The 23,195-nt window shown below is 45.2% G+C and overlaps 1 protein-coding gene across 1 annotated transcript in view; it reads left to right on the top strand.

Moving 5' to 3' along the window:
• NUAK1 (NUAK family kinase 1) overlaps positions 1-23,195 on the top strand; it is a 74,426-nt gene that overhangs the window by 20,150 nt on the left and 31,081 nt on the right. The window contains exon 2 of the mRNA XM_017540700.2: positions 13,259-13,379. Within this exon, the coding sequence (XP_017396189.1) occupies positions 13,259-13,379 (121 nt within the window). The remainder of the gene's footprint in view (positions 1-13,258; positions 13,380-23,195) is intronic.

The raw sequence follows: 23,195 nt of genomic DNA, 5'->3' as shown, positions 1-23,195 counted from the left end.
TACTGAAAACTTACCAGATACAGAAAAGTTAAAGATGACAGGGAAAGTGAGTTGTCATGTCTTGCTTCTGTCAATGAAGCTGTGCCTAGCAGCTTTCTAGTTGCATTTTTCCAGCTTCCCTACAGATCTTCTGTGGCTGAGCTTTCCTCCTAATTGTGTTAGTGGGAAAACTATGGGTGACCATCTGCAGGGGTTCTGTGCATGGAATCCGTGGCATTTCGTTGAGTGGTGTTTCTAAGGGCTTATTTCCCTTCTCCAAAGTCTTCAGGGCTGAATGGTGCCCCAAGAGTGAAGTTGTGTTTTCTGGGTAACAGGATGAGCTGCCTTAAGGGAAATAGGCTGATTTGAGTCACTCAGAATGTGGCTGAGCTGGGTCTCCTGATTCAAGGTCAAGTGCATTTCTAATTTTGCTGCCTCTTACATATGTTTTATACTACATGTTAAAGGATAGTAGTTCTGGCATAGAGGAGCTGTTGCTATATTTGGATAATTAAAACCAGGAAAAACCTACCTCTATCTCAATCATCTATGTTGCTCAAGTGACAGATTTTTAGATTTCTTTTTTGAGGTAGTAAGAGGTAGAATTTAGTCCCCTCGTTAGCATACCAGAGCCAGTCTCTATTGGAACATCAGTCTTAGATTAATACCGAGATGGACTCAGAAACACACTTGAAAGCAACTTGCATTATTATCCTTACATAGCTTACATTTTATGACCTGCATAAAGATGCAGGGAGCATAAATCTTGAGAAAGACAATGTTATTTACTTGTTGGTCTTTTCTGCAGATGGGATGCTCACATTAGAGCCGGGCTGGCTTCAGATGTCTGCTCCAGGATATTTTAGCTGAACTGTATGAGTCCATTAAACAAATGTAAGAGTTTTTGGGAAAGAGGAGCAGTGTCTCCAACCAAATGTTTTACATGGAGAACATCTGGGGAATATTGGTATTTGTGTGTACAGTACATCAGAAAGCAGCTTGGCGGGGTTCCGCAGGGATGTTTCTGGCCTGTGGTTGCTGGATTTGACAGTTTTGTTGTAAGGGAATGGTTCTTATAAAGCGTTGCCATCAAAGCAACGCATGATCCAGGAAGGCGCGTCCTTGCTGAGCTGCACATTCAAATTGTTCTGATTAGCTGCCCGACCAGACCTTCCACAACATTTGAACAATCCGCTATCTGAGCCAGTTTCGCCCCAAGGCTTTAAACTCAAGAGAAAGGAAGCATCACGATGCCAGGGCTAAGCGTGTTTTCTTCCTTATTAGTTTCCATAGATTTGACAAATGTGCAAACAGGTGTGGTCCAGTAGCCACAGGATCCTAGTACCTGTGTTGAAACTTGGGTGTGGCTTTTGTGACCTTTGGAAACTTGGGGAGTTCTTCTTTTCAGTTTCAGTTTTCCTCTCCTGCAAAATGTCTAGCCTGTCTCATGGGGTGGTGGGGGGAGGAGTTAAATAAAGTGGGATGACATTGTAGCCACTGGTGAGAGGTCATTCATACAGCATGGTATGCTGTGTTCATACATTCATTGCCTCCATGGATTAGTGGTCTTAGCCACAGGGTCAGTGGCAACTTGGAGCAGAGTGGAATCTGGGTAGATTGCCTGACTTCAGCAACTTGTAGATACTGGGCCAGGTTGGTGGTCGTGGGTGAATGGGTAAGAAAGGAATAATTCCTGTACAAATTAAGACTTATGCTATTTATCATTTTTGATGAAATGAAGCTCAGCAACTATTTACTGAAAATCCACTATAGTGCCAGACTCTCCTAGATGTTGAGGACACAGAGGGGAACACGGCAGTTCCTGGCTTGCTGCTCTGCTTGCTATGTCTGAGGCATTGACGACAGATGACCTTCCCTTTTGTTAGGCTCTATACTGACCGTGATTAGGTAGCATGCACAGTGACAGGTAAATATTTTGTATGTGTGACCAATGTTTGGCAGCATGTAGCTGGACTTTTTGTACCTTTGTGCAGAGTAGGCCAATGTTACAGTTACTGAATCCCTCTCCGCAGATGGGACAAAGCTCCACAATAATTTAACATTGCACTTTTGTGGTGTTCAAGGAAGTTATTATAAAGATGACACCTATGTGGGTCCTCAAGACTGTGCTTCAGCTAGTACTGGCCAAGTGAAATAGACATAAGCCCATTTTATGGAGGAGGTGGCTGAGTGTAAGGCATGCAGTAGATAAAGGGACAGCGGTGACAATACCTTGACCCTTTTTGGAAATGGGAAAATGAACAGCTGAGCAAAATGAGACTCGCTTTTCTGGTTTGAATTGACTCATTTAGGAGCATGAAAGACACAGGGATGGAAATGGGGGCGCGATACGCGGAAGGACTTCTCAGGAGGCCCCATCTTTGCGCATGCGCATCCATGCGCCTGTGTGCTCCCGAAAGAACACTTTGCTGGGAAGGTTCTTGAAACCTTAGAAAGAGCGTCTCCAGGGCTAGCTCTAGAGTCATGTGCCTGCTTGTTGGCACAGGAGAGGTTGAAGTATCTTGGTCTCTTTCAAAAGGCATCTGGGGGATAGGAGTGGTCCTCACAGTGAAGTCAGGGTGCTCCCCTGAGAGAAAGGGTGAACAGGTGCTGGGCAGGGAGGGGCCCCTGTGTCCACCGCCCTCTCCAGATGGCTGGTAGGGAACTTGAAGGGTAGCTCTAGGCAAGTTCTCTAGGACTGGATCAATGCCTTATCGAGAATAGATTTTCCAAAATTGGTTGCTGGGGAACTGACTTATTCCCACATCGTTTTAGGGGCGCACCTCCCAGCTGCTCCCATACAGTTCTGACTTTTGCCCACCTGGTCTTACAGAAGGCAGCAGGAACACTGATTGATAGATGTAGTTTTGAAGATGGAAGTGGTTTAAATATTAGCTTACGAAAAGACTTCTGGTGGGGACAAGGCAGTGTGGCCTTGATGGGCCCTTCATGTCCGGAGGTTCTGATTCAGCTCGTATTTATGTAACACCTACTATGTGCCAGGCACTGTGCTGATTGCTTCGTCAGTATACTTCCAAGGTGGCATATGGAGACCCAGATCTTCTATTTATTTATGTGCCTTAGGACATGTTGCTTAACATCCCTGAGACTCAATTTATATTCATTGAGAAAGCAGAAATAATAATGTTTTTGTAAGAATAAATGAGTAAGAGGTTGACAGACTTAACAGAAAGGTACTGAGGGCCTGGCACATAGTGAGGGCTTGATAACTGGTAATCAGTATGACCGTTAGCTGCTACTGTGAGTCATCTGCAACCCCTCTGGAGTGGACACTGTTATCGTCTCCATTTGCAAGATGAGGAAGTTCAGGCTCAGTGATTGTGGGATAAGAAGGGAGTCCTTCTTTTACAAGCAAGTAAAAGAAGGCTCAGCAGCAGGTGGCTGAGGTTTAGGTTGGCTGGAATGATTAGACGTCCCACTGTGGTTTTCTGTTTGTGAAGGGTCCTTCTTAATACTTGGGCTCCATTTTAGCAACAGCTTTTCTGTGCATATACTACACATTAGGTGCATGCTCAGTACTGGAGATAGAACAGAAATTGTCTCGGTGCAAATGAAGCTTACAAGCAATGGTAAACAAGGCTATAAAAGGGGACCCATATCTGCAAAGGGGTCCTTGCAGGGGATTGGCCATGACTGCGGCAGATGGGTGCAGAGGAGTTGGTCAACTGGAAATGTTCATGGTGAGGATAGGGTGTGGGGGATCATGGCAGAGAAAATGGCAGGTACGAACGTCTAGGGGCATGAGCACACTGCCCAACCCAGGCCACTCCTTGGGTCTCTGAGATGACCACAGACCCGTGTACCAGCCTCCTTGAGGGTAGGAACTGAGAATTGAGTACTGGGTGAGACTCACCCCCATGACTGGATGGTAAGAAATGCTCGCCTGGGGCCTAGCACACTCCTGGGAGCTCAGCCTGTGGGTGCCTGGGCCTGTGCATTTGCAGCCAGAGGTGCTGCTGCTATGAGCAAGAGCATCCCAGCAGGCAGGCTTGTGAGGCGCTAATGAGGGAGCTGACAGCCCACCCAATGGGTCTTGCAATGGGCTGGGGAGCAGGAACCAGCCTGTTAACTCTGGGAATAATAGACAATGAGAGCTTCTCTTGGAAGGAAAAATATGCTTGCGAGGAGATGATGAGAGAGGACTCGGGTGCTCCTGAGTGCTCTCCAGAGGCTTTGGGGGACGGACTGCAGCCCGCACCTTAGCTCCTACCCTGATAGGTCTTGCACTTAAATAAGTTTTCTAAACAGAAGGGATTCTGTCTGGATAAAAATAACTTCTGCAGAATCTTCTCTTTCACTTATTTATAAAACCATTGATGATTAAAATATAAAATAAAATAGAAAGTCATGCCTTTTTTTGCTTGTTATATTTTACCACATTAAGAAATCAAGAAAAGTTTTTTTTTGGTTCTCCTTACATGGATTAGCTAACCTCAATAGACAAATTTCCTTTTTGTTTGGGAAACTAATTTTGCTTCTTAGGTCTTTGTGTTCCTAGCTCATTTTTCTCCAAAGATAGTGGTTCAGTAGTGGCCTGAAGGTAACATTTAAAAGCAATGTTTGCAATGAATTAAGAAATTGTGGGATAAAAACTTCCCAAATATGCATATTCATGGGTGATATTAAATCGGCCTTTAAAAATTGGGGGAAGGTTTGGATTGAACTGAACTGAAAACAGTGTCTCTGGCATAGCAATGTGAGGACAGTCCAGGCATTAGATGGAGGTGAAATACACCATGCTGCAGCACAAGTCATGATTCATCAGCACCCTGAAGGGTACCTGCCACTCCCCAGCTCAGTTTATTAATGATGCAACTATTCTGGGGACTTGGCTGTGACTGGGGCAGCCTCCCATGTAAATGTGGAATTTTCTGTGGCAGTGTCAGCCCTGCTGCTCAGTGTGGCTTAGTATTTGGTGAGGAAGGACCCCTTGCTCAGAGTGTTTATCCGTCCTGGAGTGGGAATCAGGACTCTTGTTTCAATTCCAGTGCTGCCGATAACTTCGCGAACTTGGGCCTGTATGTACTTTAACTTCTCTGGGACTCAGTTTCCTCACCTGTAACATGAGGAGATTGGCATAGAACATTCTAAGTCCTTACAGCTCTAACATCTACTGATAATGGTGATCATTTTGGCTTCTGCCATAGCTGCTATTTGCCTTCTCCACCTTCTGTCACATACGCAGTCTGCCGTGTTGTCACAGCAACCTTGTGAGGTTGGTACCATCCTCCTCCTCATTTGTAGGTGAGGAAACTGAGCCTGTGGCATGATTATCTGAGTCCCTCTCCTTACTGGAGTTGCCTCTGCCTGCAGGAGTTTCTGTGACTGATGACAAGCTCAAGGTACAGTTGCTGGATTTCTTAGCAGTACTGGCTTGGGTTCTTCTGGGTTTGGAGGTCGATAAATAAAAGTTGCACAACCTTAAGCTTATCCAAGCCTTATTATAAACAGTGTCAGAGTGATTAGATGCTACCAATTGAGGCTGTCCAAGTCATAAGTAACCTCAGCCTTCTGGCCCAGCCCTTTTTCTCCCTCCCCAGAGCAATTGTAACCTGGAAGAGAAACAGTTGCACTTTAGAATTCTGATTTGGTGTTGCATTTGGCTTCAGAGATGTGAAAGTCCAAAAATAAACAGCTGCTTGGCAACTCCAGTCCCAGCTAAATAGCCTGGCATTTTCAGTCTTTCTTTGAATCTGATACTGCCTGTGTTAGCGTCTCTTGTGTTACCAGAGGCTTTTTCATGCTCCAAATTGTGTGTGTGGACTGTGAAGTTACACTTCTGCAGCCAGCTCCCCTGGTCTCACTTCATCCACAGGCCTGCCTTGGGCTGGGATTAGGGAGATATCCTTTGGAAGCAAACTTTCCATTTATGGGAGGTAAATTAATTCAAGTCACCAAGCCTCCTCCAGGAAGCCTGTGTTTTATTCTGCTCTGTATTAATGGGCGGTTCATTAATTTTCATCAGTCATCTAGTGTGTAATATAACTGCTTCCTATTTCAGCTACAGAATAATAGATGTTGTCAGGGCCACATTTACCCTGCTCTAAGATGACTCAAACCTCAGAGTGCAGCAGAATCACCTGAGAGGCTGTAAAGAATGCTGATACCGGCCCGGGCATGGTGGCTCACGCCTGTAATCCCAGCACTTTGGGAGGCCAAGGCGGGCAGATCACAAGGTCAGGAGATCGAGACCTTCCCGGCTAACACAGTGAAACCCTGTCTCTACTAAAAGTACAAAAATTTAGCTGGGCGTGGTGGCATGCACTTGTATGTAGTCCCAGCTACTCGGGAAGTTGAGGCAGGAGAATCCCTTGATTCAGGAGGCAGAGGTTGCAATGAGCCAAGATTGCACCACTGCACTCTAGCCTGGGTGACACAGTGAGACTCCGTCTCAAAAAAAAAAAAAAAAAAAAAAAAAAAAAAAAAAAAAGAATGCTAATACCAGGTCTGCCCCCACCCCCACCTTCATTCACTAGCTCTGGGCTGGGCCCAGGAATCTGCATTTTTGCAATCGGTTTCCCTTTTCCCCCTAACCAGGGGATTGGAGGCAGTTGATCTGCTTACCACCCTTGGACAGATAGTGCTCTAGAGCCTCTAATTGTCCTTTTCAGGCTTTTTTATGGCTCACTTTTGGCATGGCCACCCCTCAGGAACTTTCCAGTGGCCTTTTCACTATTTCTTTGGTTCTTGCCTCGTCAGTCATGGTTTGTATCTTATGTTTACAAACCCCAACAGGGAGTGTAAATCTGCCAATGGTTTCTTAGGCACTAATTTCACTTCCCTGTGGTATCACCACTTGCAATAATGACATTCTTAGCTCAGTCATTGAAGGGGAGAGGGGTGGGGTGAGTCTTAGAGACCAAGGAATGACTTTCTTGGTAGATAAAAATGTCCTAGTCCTCTGAGGTCCTCCGGAGCTGGCCCAGGCCCAGTCAACCACCCATCTGCTTTGTTGTTTATGTTCTGAAAATAGAATGCATTTTTCATGGCAGGAGAGAAATCAATATCATCACAGGAATCATTCTCTCTTTTATGGGGAATTTTGAGAAATAGAGATTTGAGAACCAAGTTACAGAGGATTAAATTTTCAGAACCTCTTATAAGATTAAAGGACTGATGGGGGCCAATGGAGGGATGCCACTCTTCCAAGGAAAAGCTCCTAGCTACACGTGCCATGCTCCCTGGCTTTGGTGCCTCGCCTCAAAGCCTGTGGATACAACTCTTGGCTTCCAGTCCACTTCTTTCTGAAATACATTCATGTAAGGCAGGAACCAACAGGCCAAAGAGGAAGTGAGGAAGAGGCCTGTGGGCCCCCAGGCAGAGCTGGCTTGGTTCCCGTGGGGCCATTGCATCAGGGCAACTTGCTGGGTGTTGTTCTGAGTTGGCCAGACCCCTCCATAAAGAGCCGGGGGTCATTTAATTAATTAGCAGCTTTGTTTGCAAGATGGGTGGCATCACCGTGGTGATTGTCGTGGGGCAAAGCCTTTCTGAGTGAAAGCTACTTGGTGATCCTGGGAGCTTTGGACTGATGCAGCCTTAGTGGGGCTATGCCTTGCCCCACACTCTATCTCCCAGGCGAGCAGCCCTGCAGCTCCCGTGGAACGTGCCTGGGTATAAGATCACACCTTGTGAATGGCAGGGCAGTTGTCAGCTTGTGTTGCTGGGATTAGGATGGAAACTTGTTCTCACTAAGTGATGCTAATGCCATATTTATGACTGTGTTTCTTCCCTGCTGCTCAGTCCTCCATTCCCTCCTTTTGGGACCTCACATGTGACACTGTAAAACTTCATCTGCTTGGAGGGGAGGTCCATCTCACTGGGCTTTAGGAAACCTTTGGGATCCTCCAGGAAATTCTGTGACCCGTGATGTTTGGTATTCATCCCAGCTTTATTAATACCCTGAAAAATAAGCAGCCTCTGGGCTCAAATTCTAGCTCCACTGTTTTTTGCAAGCTGTGTAACTTTGGGAAATATTTATCTTTCCTGGCCTCTATGTTTTCATCTGTAAAATGGAATTGTAGGTAGGCTTAAATGAGATAAGGTCTGCTGGCACCTGGTTAACACTGAAGGAATGTTAGTTATTGTTATTATTAAGAATATTGCCACTCATTTAAAAATGTTAAGACGTCAGGGCCAAAGACAAAGCATTAAGAACTGGCCACTCAAAGTGTGGTCCCTGGAGCAGGCATCACCTGGGACCTTGCTGGAAAGGCAGAATTTTTGGCTGGATCCACCCCAGACCTATGGATTCAGAATCTGCACTTTTATAAGATACACAGGTGACTCCTGTGTGAGAGGCACTTTTTTTTTTTTTTATAAGAATGCTCCTAGAAGGCCAGCTTATGTCAATGATTGAGCATGCAGGCAGTGGCTGTAGAAGGCAACATACGGCCTGCCCCTACTCTCCACCATGCCCCCAAGGCTGGTCCTGTGCTACACAGGCATCCTCTCCATCAGACACCAGGACACCCTGGGGCTGGCCAGATATTAATTTTAACCTGCTTTTATTTACCACTGTGCAAATGTGGGGAGGGGAAGGATGCGTGTGGGGGTGGAGGGGAGTGGAGAGACCTCTGACATGACTTGCTGTGGGCTCATTACCCTTTAAGTGTGCTTTATAATCACTACCATTCAGTGAATACTGTGTGCTGGGGCCTTTACTTACCTCATTTCCACTCCTCACAACAACCCCAAGAAACAGAATTTTTTCTAACCCCATTTTACAGATGAGGAAACTGAGCCCTGGGAAGTTCGGGCTTGCCTGAGGTCACCCAGTCGGTGACAGTCTGAGCTTTTACTCTTCCACACTGCATCCCCAACCCTGCCTAGGTCACCGGGCTCTGAACACCCACAGCAGCCACTGTGGGAGAGGACGCCCAGCAGACTACAGAGCAGGTGGTTTTTGGTGATAATTCAAAAAAGGAAAAACCTCCAACTCCCAGGAGGAGGCTGTGCCTGTTCCATGTTACAGAGATGGGAATCGGCTGGGCAAACAGGCAGGCACTGCAGGGCAGGATTCACAGGTTTTCCACCAAACCCGCTGCTGCAGAAGGTTTCAACATTAAGCCATAGCGTGGCCTTACTTAAAAGCAGATTGTTTATGAGGCACACGGTGCCGTCTAGACCTGAGAACGTTTATGAGTGTGGCTGTACTGTGAGTCGGGCTTAAACACCTGAGTTCCCTACTCCTGGTAGGCTCTCTGACTTGTGCAGGAACAAATGGGATTTTTGGGGGTAGAGGGCGTGTGATTTCAGACATTTGGTAATCCCTTCCTGTTGGGCCCCTTCCTTACCTCTGTGTTTCTTTGTAGATGCGGGAATTGAGGAAAACTGGAGAGGAGGTTTCCTCTGCAATGCCGGGCATGTCTGTACATTTCTTCAGTAGCCCTGGCCACGAGGGCAATTATGTAATTACTGGTGTGAGTTTTGCTCATTGCCTGTACCTTCCCCACCCCACCACCCACCTTGAGGGCTAGGGCAGTCATGCGGCCTTCCTCCTTTGTAGCCTGGTACATGGTAGGTTTTCAAAAAGAACAAGTGGATGAAAAGTCACATTTCATACAGGCTGAAGTGTGGATATCTTGAGGCAGACTTTTGATTCTAAGTAGAAACATGTTTGTGCCCGTTCAGCTGAATGGTCAAAGGAGACGGTGAGGGAGCAGATGGAGAAATGGTCCTGGGGTTGCTTTTTGGGTTCAAGTTATTAATCCTCCTGTCTCAGGGGCCCTGCTGATAATGGTGTGTGCCCAGCTGGTCTTCCTGATTTCAGACGAGGTTGCAATGTAAAGACCCGGGATGGAGATGCTCTTGTCCTTTATGTACTTTGGAAGCATGTCCCCAAGACCTCCACTCACTGTCCCTTGAGGAGCAAGGAGGAATTCAAGTTTGCTCTGAAGAAGAAAGGAAAAAGGAAGGTTCTACTTTCAGGACACTCACTCTGGGTTAAAAAAGACTGACGCTTATTGAGCAGTTACCCCCGGCCCAGGCGTATTCTCGAACACCTGACACGTACTCCTCACCAGGACCTGTGAGGCAGATGTTATTTCTCTACTAGGTGAATGAGAAAACTGGCGTACAGAGAGGTTATGTAACTTGCCAATGTCACACACCTAGAGAGTGGTATTAGCCTGGACTTCAGCCTTGTTTCTAAGCATTATGCAATACTGTCTGTGGACTGGCTCAGCGTATTCTTCAACTTCCTGAAGCAGACACTCTTATAAATGCAGACAGAAGCTGCATTTCAGATTTCCTTGTTTTTTTCTTAACAAACCTCAATGTGACAACCATTCTTAGCTCGCTGGGTGCTACAAAAACAGGCTGAATATGCAGCTAATAAAGTATTTGGTGTGAAACACCCCAAAGAAGATAAAATGGGAAGGGTATATAGAGAGGGAGGTGGCCATAAGGGTGGCCTTATCAGCTAGAGGGGTCAGGAAGGGTCTTCCTGAGAGGGTGCTGTGAAGCTGAGGCTTGAATGGGAAGGGTGCAAAGAACCCTGGTAAAGCATTGAGCACGGTGTCTGCTCCATGTATTAAGTGGCTAATGAAGGCTGGCCATTATTATTAGCAGTAGTGTTGTTTTTGTGTTTTGTCATTAACTGGCTGTCTGAACCTCGGCTGGGTCCCACCACTCTGCAGTAGAGCAGAATGTCTTTTCTCCAGGCTTGGCAGGTGCACAGATGAAAATGATTTCTAGCATTGTCTCCTCCTGACTTCCTGTCACTCCTTTGAAATAGAGAAGCAGAATGCGCCCTCTTTTACATTTTCAGTGTAAGATTCATTGTAGGAAAAGGGAAATTTTTGTGGAGAGACAGCCACCATGCTTATTAACATTTATGGAGCCCTTTTAGTTTCCTCAGCGCTGAGCAAGGCTTGATGCGAATGTGGGCACTTTCCTTTTCACACCCAGCTGGAAGCATCCCCTGGCGATGGCACCGTGGGACCCTCTGCCTCGCTGGGCTGTTAGTCGGGAATCGGCAAGTGGACTTATTTTCTTACGCCTTAGAATGTTGCTACCCTCCTCTGACCCTGCATGGTGAAGAATTTATGCCTATTGTAACTTGACAATAGAGCCTCCTTGAGGTCAAGTTCAGCTTGCCGCATAATCAAAGGGGTGGTTTCTACCCTCGCCCATCTTTAGCTTATGGAGGAATGTAGGAGTTGTTCCAGCAGCCACCCACATCCTCCACGGCCTGTGTGTGCTCACTGTCTGCTTTCTCCCAGAACAAGCTCCCAGGACTGTAGCCCTTCCTCAGATAAAATAAAGCCATCCAGTCGTGTCTTTACATTTGACGTAAGCGAAGGGAAGTTTTTCTTGCTAGGTACTGAATGGGGCTGTTGTGAGGCCCTGGGGTAGCTCTGAGTCTGGCTCTCTGCTGAAAAGGGGCCTTTAAGCTGGAAGGCTCATTCATCTCCATGCAGCCTCCTTCTGTCCAGCTATGGGTCCAGCCACGGTTGAAGGGAGGTGGAGCCTTCCCCTGGATTTACAGCAGGGCATCCCACGTTTCATATTTGTTTATCTATTCCTCCGTTGCCTGTGTAGATAGATGTTAAAGAAATTCTTGATCATCTTACTATTATGCTTGTCCGGGCAGTGTTATGTGTCTGGGGTGGTTTCTCCTTTTTTGCCCCAGTTCTGCTACCACTTCTCTGGTCTGGGCTTGCATCACTTAATAACATCAAGCCTCCCCTCCCTCCAGCTTGCCTCCTTTCCTCCTTCCCTTTGTCTTTCCTTCCCTTTTTGTCTACCTGCCTACACTGAATGTTTTCTCAGGTCTACCATATGCCAGGCATGATGTTAAGGTTTGGAGGTTTAAAAAAACAGTGAGTAAGATCCCTGTATGTGTAGAGTCAGGTAAAGACACAAAGGCTCATTTAATCACCACTTGGGTAAGGCCTGCAAAGGAGAAATCCAGGGAGCTGTTAGTCAGATGAACCTGTCTTTTGAGAGGTCAGCACATAGCAAAAACAATCATAACAGCTTCCCAGTTCTTGTTGAGTCATAGAAGAACTGATGTATTTTAGAAATGTTTCCGTTTGCAGTGCTTGGTTGAGAGCTGGTGCAAGTCAGAGGTAGCACGTGCTCCCAAAAGTGAATATATCCCTGCTGAGGCTGGCTGGGGTTGACTGTGAGACAGGCAAGGTGTGGCCGTGGGCTGCTGGTGACGAGGGCTCTCTTTCCTCCAGATAACTCTATGCCTTTATAATCTAAAAGGATGGTTTGGCTGCCTTTCCTCTAGGAAAGGTTACCTGACCTCAACAGGTGAGAGTTGAGGTCACAAAAGGACCAGCCTGGAAGAGAACTAGGCAGGCTTTCTGATCCGGCAGCAAATCGATTGGTGGGCTTCTGTGTTACCTGTGGATACTAACTTCCTCCAGTAGTTTTTGGCCCCCTGAGAGCCAATCTGATTGTTACCAGCCAGCTTGTTTATGAGCAAAGATGAATCTGTTGGCAAACATGCTTGTCCTTATTAGGTTCTTATTGCCATTCATGCCTTTTTCTTGATGTGTTTCTTTTGAGTAATTGTTCTGTGTGTTGGCCCTGGCAGGTCTCTGCAGTTTGGATTTGTAACATTGGCGCTGAGCTTTGGGAATTGACAGGGGCTGGGCAGAGAGATGAGCTGTCAGTCCCTTTGTTTCACCCTGACTGGTCCAGCAGAGCCCTCTTGTCATACCGTGTGCTATTGAAGGTGCCTTGGACAAGAGGAAGGATAGAGGAAGAAATTGGTTTCCGAGCTCTTGCGTAAACACAGCATAGCTTGGAGTCTTAAAAGCCAAGGCTTGAGGTAGAGCTGGCCTCGAGGTTGGCCAGGCAGTAATGATTTCTATAGCCACTGCTGTGGCAGCTGCACAGTGGAGCTGAGTGGGACCAAGTTCACCTAACCAAGGTTTCATCATCAATGCCCTGTAAACTGAACTTGCCTTTTTTTTTTTTTTTTTTTTTTTTCAAAGGATCAGGGTTCATGGAGTAAATGACTCTGGCTGTGTTAAGCAGCCTCTACTTTATGAAACAAACAAACAAACAAACTAAAAACAAACCATCAGAAATCCCAGGCTGTTAAAACCTGATGTTTTCTGTTGCTAGGAAAAGGGTGTTTTTGCTACATATGAAAGACATGACGGGGGCATTTTTAAGCTTTGTTCTGGTTATTGTCAGTTCTGCCAACAAGTCACATCTGTATTTATTTTCCAAACTCCCCCAATGGCTGATTTGCATCTGTTTAGTTCTCTGAATAACATTTCATTTCCTGACTTTATAGGTTGCTATAAAATCCATTCGTAAGGACAAAATTAAGGATGAACAAGACATGGTTCACATCAGACGAGAGATTGAGATCATGTCATCTCTCAACCATCCTCATATCATCAGTATTTATGAAGGTCAGTGATTTTTTTCTTCACCCCCGTATCAGTTACCATTTCTCATACCATGGGGCTTGCCAAGACTGTGAGATAATTGCCCTTCTGGGCAGAAGCCAAGTATTTTTCCTCATGATGCAAAAATAGCTGGGTGCTATCTCTTACTTGGTTACCTTGAACACAGCCAGACACATGAGTGCAGCTCGTTTTGGTCGTAAAATGTCCCTGGCGGATGCCTTATTCTGCCTTCTTACCTCCTTGGCTGTTGCTAAGCAACCCACCTTATTGAAAACCAGTCTGTGAGACAGCCCTGGTTTCTGAAAAATGACGGTTTGCTGGGTGACCACGTAACAATGGATGCGTTGTAAATGTCATTCCCCAAAGCCAGTCGCTTTGGTGGTGCTATGGAGTTATTCAAGGTTAGGCTCTTTGAGTTCGAAATTAACCCTGATCAGGTCCAGTAAGCACCAAGAAAGGGGGTTGGTGCAGCAGACGCCTTATAAATGGAGCCCGAATTGTGTTGGTGTTTGCAAAAGAGCAGAGTGGGGAAAAGCTTATACAAATACTCAGGCTTCAGTTCAATTCTTTGGTCCTTCATGAGAAGAAATGGGGAGAATAAACCTCCCATGGACTATCATTTATTTTTTAAGACCGTGTAAATAAGTTACATAGCAGTCTGTGTTTATTGTAGAAATGATTGAAATAGAAATGTTAAAATTAAAAACTAATTTCTGTTCTGACTCCCAGTTTGCTGAATAGTTCTCTATCCTTATCTCTGTTTTTGTCTATTTCTCTGTATCTATTTGTGGCTTTTGTCCAAAGTTAGATGGTGCTGTGTAAACCGTTTTTTAGCTTGTTTCGCTTTTCATTTGTTGTCTCATGCATCTTTTCTGTGTCAATACATATTCCCCTGTAAGACACTTGAAAAGGTCTTATAGCATTCTGTTTATGGACATATCATCATTTATTGAATCTAATTTCTTTTGCCAAACATTTAAGTTGTTCCAAATTTCTGGTTAATATAAACAGGGCTTCACGACTCTCTTTGTGCATCATTTTGACACTCATTTCTAATGATTTTCTTATGAAAATTTCCCAGTTTTGGTTTTATTGAGTCAGTGTTTCCCTAGAATATTTAAAAATATATGACTGAGTCAGAAAAATGAACCTATTGCCAGGTGCGGTGGCTTATAACTTTGATCCTGGTACTTTGGGAGTCCGAGGCAGGCAGATGGCTTGAGGTTAGGAGTTCAATACCTGCCTTGCCAACATGGTGAAACCCATCTCTACTAAAAATACAAAAATTAGCCAGTTATAGTGATGTGCACCTGTAGTCCCAGCTACTCAGGAGGCTGAGGCATGAGAATCACTTGTGCTCAGGATACAGAGGTTACAGTGAGCTGAGATCGTGCCACTGCACTCCAGCCTGGGTGACAGAGTGAGACTATGTCTCAAAAAAAAAAAAAAAAGAAAAAAAAAGAAAAATGAACTTGTTTTTAATTTCTGGTCTGATCATAAGAAGTTCTCAGGCAGGGCTAAAAGGAAAACAACCAGTGGTGACCCTAAAATTTTTCTGATATGTTTTTTCATCTGGTTCCCTGATCTCTTTTGTCATTCTTTTTTTCTGCTGCTTCTATTTTTGCTTCTTATTTAGAAGTAAATGTTGGTAATATACATCTTTTATCCTGATCTTTTGAAGACTCATTTTTGTAGCCCTTGGTGATAGGATTTTTTCAGGGAAATGTTTATCCATTCCATCTTTTATTTATTCCACAAACACCTCTTAAAATGCTTCTTAAAGTCCCTAGGCCAGCAGTGTCAGCGTCACTTGAGATTATTAGAAATGCAGATTCTCAGGCTTTACCCAGGTCCTGCTCAATTGGAAACTCTCTGGGTGGGGCTCAGCAATCTGTGTTTTAACAAGTTTGAGAACCACTAGTCTACTGAGTGTCTACTCCTCGTTAAGCACTCTGTTGAATGAGACTGGAAATTTAAAAGCAGAATGTGTTATCGACCCCACATTCAAGAAGCAACATGGACCCCGCACTCAAAAAGCAATACAGGCCGGGCACAGTGGCTCACGCCTGTAATCGCAGGACTTTGGGAGGCTGAGGTGGGAGGATCACTTGAGGTCAGGAGTTTGAGACCAGCCTGGCCAACATGGTGAAACTCTGTCTCTACTAAAAACACAGAACTTACCTGGGTCTGGTAACATGCGCCTTTAATCCCAGCTATTTGGGAGGCTGAAGAAGGAGAATAGCTTGAACCCGGGAGAGTAGAGGTTGCAGTGAGCTGAGATCCTGCCATTGCACTCCAGCCTGGGCGACTGAGTGAGACTTTGTCTCAAAAAGGAAAAGACGCAATACAAGGCAGTAATGGAATAAGTACTATGTGGATGTATTAGTCTGTTCTCACCCTGCTATAAAGAACTGCCCAGCTGGGCGAGGTGGCTCAGGCCTATAATCCCAGCACTTTGGTTGCCAAGGCAGGTGTATCACCTGAGGTTGGGAATTTGAGAGCTGCCTGACCAACATGGAGAAACTCCATTTCTGCTAAAAATACAAAAAATTAACTGGGTGTGGTGGTACATTCCTGTAATCCCAGCTACTCGGGAGGGAGGAAGGACAACTGCTTGAATCTGGGATATGGAGGTTGCGATGAGCTGAAATTGTGACATTGCACTCCAGCCTGGGCAACAAGAGCAAAACTGTGTCGGAAAAAAAAAAAAAAAAAAAGAACTGCTCAAGACTGGGTAATATAGAAAGGATATTGACTCACAGTTCCGCATGGGTGGGGAGGACTCAGGAAACTTACAGTCATTGTGGAAGGGGAAGCAAACATGTCCTTCTTCACATGGTGGCAGGAAGGGTAAGTGCCAAGAAAAAGGGGGAAAAGGCCCTTATAAAACCATAGCTCTCATGAGAACTCAGTCACTATCATGAGAACAGCATGAGAGTAATGGTCCCATGATTAAATTACCCCCAACTGGGTCCCTCCCACAACACATAGGGATTATGGGAACCACAATTCAAGATGAGATTTGGGTGGGGAGACAGCCAAACCATATCAGTGGACATGTAAACAGCATATTCTGGGACCATGTTCTAGAAGCTTGGGGGTTGGAATTTTTCATGGAGGTGTATGGCATTTGGGCTGGTCCTTGAAGGAATTTTTTTGTTGGGGAAGAATTGTGGAAAATAGAATTCCAGGCTGATAAGATACAATCTGAATATGCCTGGTGACTGAGGGGAATTTCTAGAAGTTAGAAGTGAGTTGAGATACAAATGCAGTGTGGGAGTGAGTTTCGTTAAGTTATCAGGGTTTTTCCTCTATTGGCCATGGTGAAGGATTGGCCTGTAGGGTGTGGACACATACAGTCCGGTGCCCTGTGAACACTATTGTGTTTTGGGGTTTCTTGGCCCAGAGCATGAGCCTTCTTTATCAGGAAGGCAAAGAATACATTCCTAGCATGAAGGTTCCAGGTTCTTTATCTGAGAGGCAGTCTGTGGTCCTTGGTGTCCCACCTGGAGAAACCCAATTTCTTCACCAGCACCATGTCCTTTGTGGCCTTGGGAATCAGACAGGACAAACGGAGAACAGGAAACCATCCCCCTGCCAAAGGAAAGATTAGAGACAAACCATAATGGAAGAATATTTTATTACCAGTGTGAAGTTGGCCTCAGTAGAGACCGAGCTGGAGGTTTCAAGGAGAAGAGAAGTCCCGAAAGCTCTTGCTTCTCACTTTATGGATGCATAGCAGTGTGAATGGAAGTTCTTTAGGTTACTTGATGGAAAGAATTTCTATCAAGATCTCAGGAGGGAACTTGGGCTTCAGTTGGTGAAACCCTTAGGGCAGGTGTTAGGGAGTTAGGGAAGCCTTGAGGTCTCACGTCAGGAGGCCTTGAGTTTCAGTCTCCAGTCCTCCTCTGTGACCTAGACACCAGACTTGGGGGAAGATGGTAGGCTCCTCAGTGCCTCAGTAATCACATCTGAAAAATGAGGTTGACCATTCTAGCTGTCATGGGGTTTTCAGTAGGATTAAATGACATGATACATATATCTGCTAAGCTCAAAAAAGATAGTTATTATGAGGACACTGTAGTCATCACAAATAGTTCATAACATGGGGCCCATTGACAAGGGTATGTCATGGATGAGATGCAAGGATCTTTGGATCCCTTGGAATAGTATGTCACTATGCTGTCCAACACAGAAGCCACTAGCCACGGGTGGATATTTAAAGAATTAAAACAAAATAATTTATAATGTAGTTCCTCAGTCACACTAGTTTTGTTTCATGTGCTCAGTAGTCACATGAGGCTAGTGGCTACCATATGGGACAGTGTAGCAACAGAACATTTTTGTCCTCATGGAAAGTTCTGCTGAACAGTGCGGCTGTATAATGTTGTATGTCTTGTGTGCATGGTACATAGCTTTCATCAGACTCTCAAAGACATTCCTGACCTCAAATAGGATAACGAGAACCCAGTGCCTCCAAGTGTTTTGTGACCTGCAGAGTATCATACAAATAAAAGCTATTGTTTTTATCCAGAAAACTCTCAGGGTCTTACGTGTGTCCTTTTTTTTTCTTTTAATTTCTTAGAGCTCTCCAGTTTCTGTTCTGTTCCCTTTCCCTTCTCCCACGCAAGTTCTGTTTCTCCCACATCCACTAAATAACTGTGGAGGAGGGCAGCTCCCCTCCCTTCCCTGGGGTGTTGGGAGCAGGAGATTGCCAAGGCTGTATTCCAGCTCCTACACCTCTCACTGGGACCTACCGTCCAAGGATCCCATGACTTTCTTTGCTTTCCTGCCCAGCAGGACCCAAAGATCCAGTTCTGAAAGTGAAGCTAGACATCCTGTCATCTGTAGAACTCTTCAGAGTTTACAAAGGTCTCCCATATCTGGTCTCATTTTATCCCCACAGCAAACCCGTGAGGTGGGCAGGCCAGGGATTCACATTTTGTAGTTGTGGAAATGGATGCTCTAGATTTAATGACTTGCTGAGTGTATTAGTTAGTTAGTGCTGCCATAAGAAAGTACCATAGACTGGTGAGTTAGCAACAGAAATGTGTTTTCTCACAATTCTGGAGTCTGGAAGCCTGAGATCAAAGTCAGTTCTTTTTGAGAGTTTGAGGGAAGGATCTGTTTAAGGCTTCTCTCCTTGGCTTATAGCTGGCCGACTTCTAACTATGTCCTCACACGTCTTCCCATTGCATGTGTTTTTGTCCAAATTTCCTCTTCTCATGAGAACACCAGTCATACTGGATTAGGGCCCATGCTAAGGACCTCATTTTAACATATCTCTGTAAAGACCGTATCTCCAAATAGGGCTATATTCTGAAGTACTTGGTGTTAGGGCTTCAATGCCTGAGTTTTTTTGGGGATGCAGTTCAGCTTGTCATGCTGGGTGTCACGGCTATGCAGTGACTCTGACATATGGGTCTCCTGGTTTCCTTTGTTTTCTTGCCCTGCTGTGCCTCATCTCTGTATTTCTGACCCTGTGTCTCATCTTGCAGCCCACCTCAGCCTGGCTATTTCCATCCTGCCCCTGCTGCAACCTGAGGGCATGGCGGGGGCAAGGAGGGTGACAGCAGTGGTGGTGGACCCAAGTCTAGGAGCCCATCTGCCGGTCTCCCTGCTACTTACAGAATGAGAAGGGGAACCTTCTATCTGGAAGCCGGTTGGTTGACAGGCCAATCAAGAGCCTTAGCTTGGTGCAGCAATGCATTAATTTGCTTAAGGAGAAATCAATGCCAAGGCACCGAAGTGGCCGTTTGGACACTAGTCAGATGAGTAGAAGCTATTAAAGAACTTGACAATGTCTTCTTCAGCAAAGATCTTTATGATTAAAATAAAGAGCCAGATATGCACACACATAGTGACAGCAACAACAGCGACAGCAACAGGGCAGCGCCATGATGTGCCTAACCCTGTATGTTTAGCAAGTCTGTGTTTTCATGAAAGGAAGGCATCATCTTGAGCTGTACTAACCAGTGATATTGAAAGGCTAGTTCTGGAGAAAAAGCGATTTATTCGTGAACAGAAATGCTAATGAAGTGCTTACTGTGTGCCAGGCGCTATTCTAGACACTAGGAATTCCCAGGATATTGAAGGGCTTAGTCCCTCCTTCATTGAGGTTTTCATTCAGTAACCCCTTACTCAAAAGTCATTTAGCTCAAGGCTCAGTCCGAAAGGGGCCGCCTGATCTGTTCACTTTGTTGACTCTCTGTCTCCTCTCCTTGAATGGCAGCTCCAAGGGGGACAGGAGCTTGTTTCCTTGGCCCTCTTTTTGGTAGACCATTTGGCCTCACTTGAGCTCAGGAGTTCAAGAGCAGCCTGGGCAACGTGGTGAAACCCCGTCTCTACCAACAATACAAAAAATTATTTGGATGTGGCGGCGTGTGCCTGTGGTCCCAGCTACTCAGGAGGCTGAGGTGGGAGAATCACTTGAATCTGGGAGGCAGAGGTTGCCGCGAGCCAAGTTTGTGACACTGTCGTCCAGCCTGAGTGATAGAGTGAGACCTCATCTCACAAAAATAAATAAAATACAATAAAATAGTACTACTAATAGCTAGGAGTTATTGAGTGTTTACCTTGAGCTAGGAGGTGTGCATGCATTATCTCATTTAATCCTTATATCTGGGAAATAGGAAATGTTAAGATCCCTATTTATGCAGCTTTAGGGGCAAAGTCCATTTTCTAAGGTTACCAAATAATAAGTGGTGGATCCGACGGTTGAACCCAGGCAGTGACACGTGGAACTCGATGCTTCCGGTGTGAACCAGGTCACTTGGTGGCCTGCAGAGACCCTTAATTAATGGGAAGTATTGTTGTAGACCTTGTGATATGGAGAATTCTGCCTTCATAGAGGTTGCTGTCTTACATATCTGACAGCATTAAGTCCTAGCTTTGTAGTTATTTTGGAAAATACTTCTGCCAGCATCTGAGGAAGAAGGTTGGGATTCAAATCTGTTAAACTCATAGGTCAAGTGTTTTCTAAACTGCAGAACACTGTGAAAATTTGATTTATATATAATCGCCATATCCACAGGCCCATAAAATCTGTGACTTCACTGGAGCGACTCCGCTGTTTGCTAAATCTCAAAAATAATTCCTTTCAAATGTGTCTTTCTTGAAGCAAACCCTGGGGTTAACTCTCCTATTGACCTGTGGGTGAAGGTGATTAACCCTCAAATTTGTCAACTCTGTGTAAATACAAACATAACTGGCTTCTAATGCTAAGTAAATAAAAGAGGATAGATGTACACTTTTCAGTGTGTGATACTAAGGAGAGCCTAATCAAGAGAAAAGAAAGAAATCTCTGGCACCATCTCAGAGAGGGACCCCTGTTTCCAGTCAAAGGAATTCCATTCTCTCAGCAGGGAGATAATTGACAATATGGAAAAAACAGCTGAAAAGGAAGTGCCCACTGGAGCTTTCAACTGGGTTGCCTAGGATGGAAGAGATAAAAACAGTTTTTGCCTGAGGTTCTGATTTCAGGACCCAAGTTCAAACATCAAAGGCATGCTGTCTCACCCCCACTTCCCCTTTGAAAGCCTAGGAGACCTGATCTGCAAAACCACTGAGAACAAACATCTTTAGCATCCCATCTGGCAACAGTCCCACATGTAAAATTGAAGAGGTGGGTGGGGGATGGGGGAGATTCAGCCTGTGACTTTCCTTTTACACCCTTGGTTTGGTTTCTGGAAATCTGTTCTCTTGGCCATGCAAGATTGCATCTCTTTATGGGCCCTTTGCATTGTGATATGCTGGAACGGGCCAACCCCTTCATCACTCTCCTATTTCAGGTAAGGGTGATCCTGGCTTTCTGAGACAAAGTAGGAAGCCTCTTTGGCATTTGTTGACTGTGATCTCTCATCCATTGCAAATGTTTCTCAAACCTGAAAACAAATGAAATAGACAAACACTTCCTTTGATAAGCATTTGAATCTCATGCCCCCACGCTGTGAGCCTTAAGCCTGCTGCCCACAAGAAGGTAAGTTATAATAAGCCTGTATTCTCAAACATTCTCTCAATTCCCACCATGAAGACACTTTGGATGAGTGCACTATCAGTTAAAAGCTCCTCTTGTCTTCCTAGAGACATGGCACCACTATGTGCTTTTGTAAGCTACCTGTGCTTCCTGAGATTTGGATAGGTCTATCTCGGAGGGGATATCACTCCTGGTGAAAATCACTGCTCTAAAAATCCGGAAAAGCAGAAGAGAAATCAAGAGATGGGGCTCCTCATTATATACTGCATCACTCCCCCAAGCCAGCCACCACCCCGACCCCCAGCTTGTGGCTGGGGCAGTGGGGCTTGTGTAAGACCCTTCTGCAAAACCCAGCAGAAGTCCTGGAATCAGAAAATGTTGCTGCTCCATCCTGTGCCCCTGGAAAAATCACCTCTTGAGAATGGCAGGACTCTGGTAAACAGCAATTCTCAAAGGGCTGTCCAGGACCAGCAGCATCAGCATCAGCTGGAGTCTGCCCCAGACCTGCTGAATTGGATACTCTAGGGGTGGGTTTTAGCACCAGAGGAATCATGATCCCTCCAGGCAGCTCCGATGCACACCCAGATTTAACAGCCCCACTGTACTAGAAAAACTCCTCCTTAGAAGGTTAGAAACAAAACCTCCCAAATAATTGATTCTTATTTCCTTAGAAACAAAAGCAGGGCTGTATTTCTAGCATCAGTTATTTGGAAATACCTATAGGCAGTTTATGTTTCTCTTCTCAGACACAACTGTGCTAATCCAGGGTTCTCAGGCAGGAAGATTTGCAGGCAGTCCTGATTTAGGTTCTTTTGAAGGCAGGGAATGGCTAAATTGATCTAAGATCAGTGGTCCTTAGCATTACCCACTGTTCTCAGTCATTCATTTGCTTATTTAGCCATTGAATCATTCATGTGTTTTACAATTTATTGAGCACTTTTATTCCAGGTACTGTTCTATTAGCACTTTTGTTTCAGGTACCATTCATTAAAGTAATAGTGAAAACTGCAGTTACTTTTGCACCAGCCTAATAGTAGGGCACGAATATAATTTGTCATCCATGAAGGATTAGATTTGAATGAGCCAATTGCACTGCCAGTTACTGCTGTGTGACCCTGGGCTGACTAAGCTCTCTGTGGCTCAGTTTCCCTATCTATAAAATGGGGCCAGTAGCTAGCTACTTTATAGATAATGTAGGATTAAATGAGCTAATGAATAAAATTGCTAAGCACAGTGCCAGGACCACACTCGAGAAATGGAATTGATTATTCCTGATGTGATGTCTAGGGATCAGTGAGATGTTCTTTCTGGCCGGAGTAGAAACTTCTGTTGGGAGGTTGGAGAAAAGAAGATTGAGGCCAGTTTGCCTGTCAGCGATTCTGAATGATGGATGCACATTAAAATTTCATGAGGAGTTTGTAAAAAATGCTGATGCCTGGGTCTCATCCCCAAAGATTCCAGTTTCATTGACCAGGCTGAGAAATACAGGCTTAATCCTGCAACAAAGAGGAAAGGAGCCTGCTCTAGAAACTTGTCTTGGTCTGATCATTTATCATCAGTGAATTCCAGGGAAGAACGTGTGTCTGGCGGTAGTCACCAGTGAGCCGTGAGCGATACCTTTGGGCTTGTGTTTACTTAGTTAGCTGTTGGGTTGCTGCCCTCATCAGAGACTCGGAGCCCCATGAAACAGTTTGTTGTACTTGGCAAAGCAGTGTATTATGCTTGTGTTTACTCTTTTGAACCCATGGCAAATTGTTGAGCATTTTAACACACTCCTTCTGCTGCTAGATTCACGAGTTTCACATGAAGTCCCTGCAGACTGGATCCAAATTGAGGACTCACCC

This window comes from Cebus imitator, unplaced genomic scaffold, assembly GCF_001604975.1.
Source record: "Cebus imitator isolate Cc_AM_T3 unplaced genomic scaffold, Cebus_imitator-1.0 Scaffold8, whole genome shotgun sequence".
NCBI classification, from domain to species: domain Eukaryota; kingdom Metazoa; phylum Chordata; class Mammalia; order Primates; family Cebidae; genus Cebus; species Cebus imitator.
This window is presented reverse-complemented; position numbering and strand designations above follow the sequence as displayed.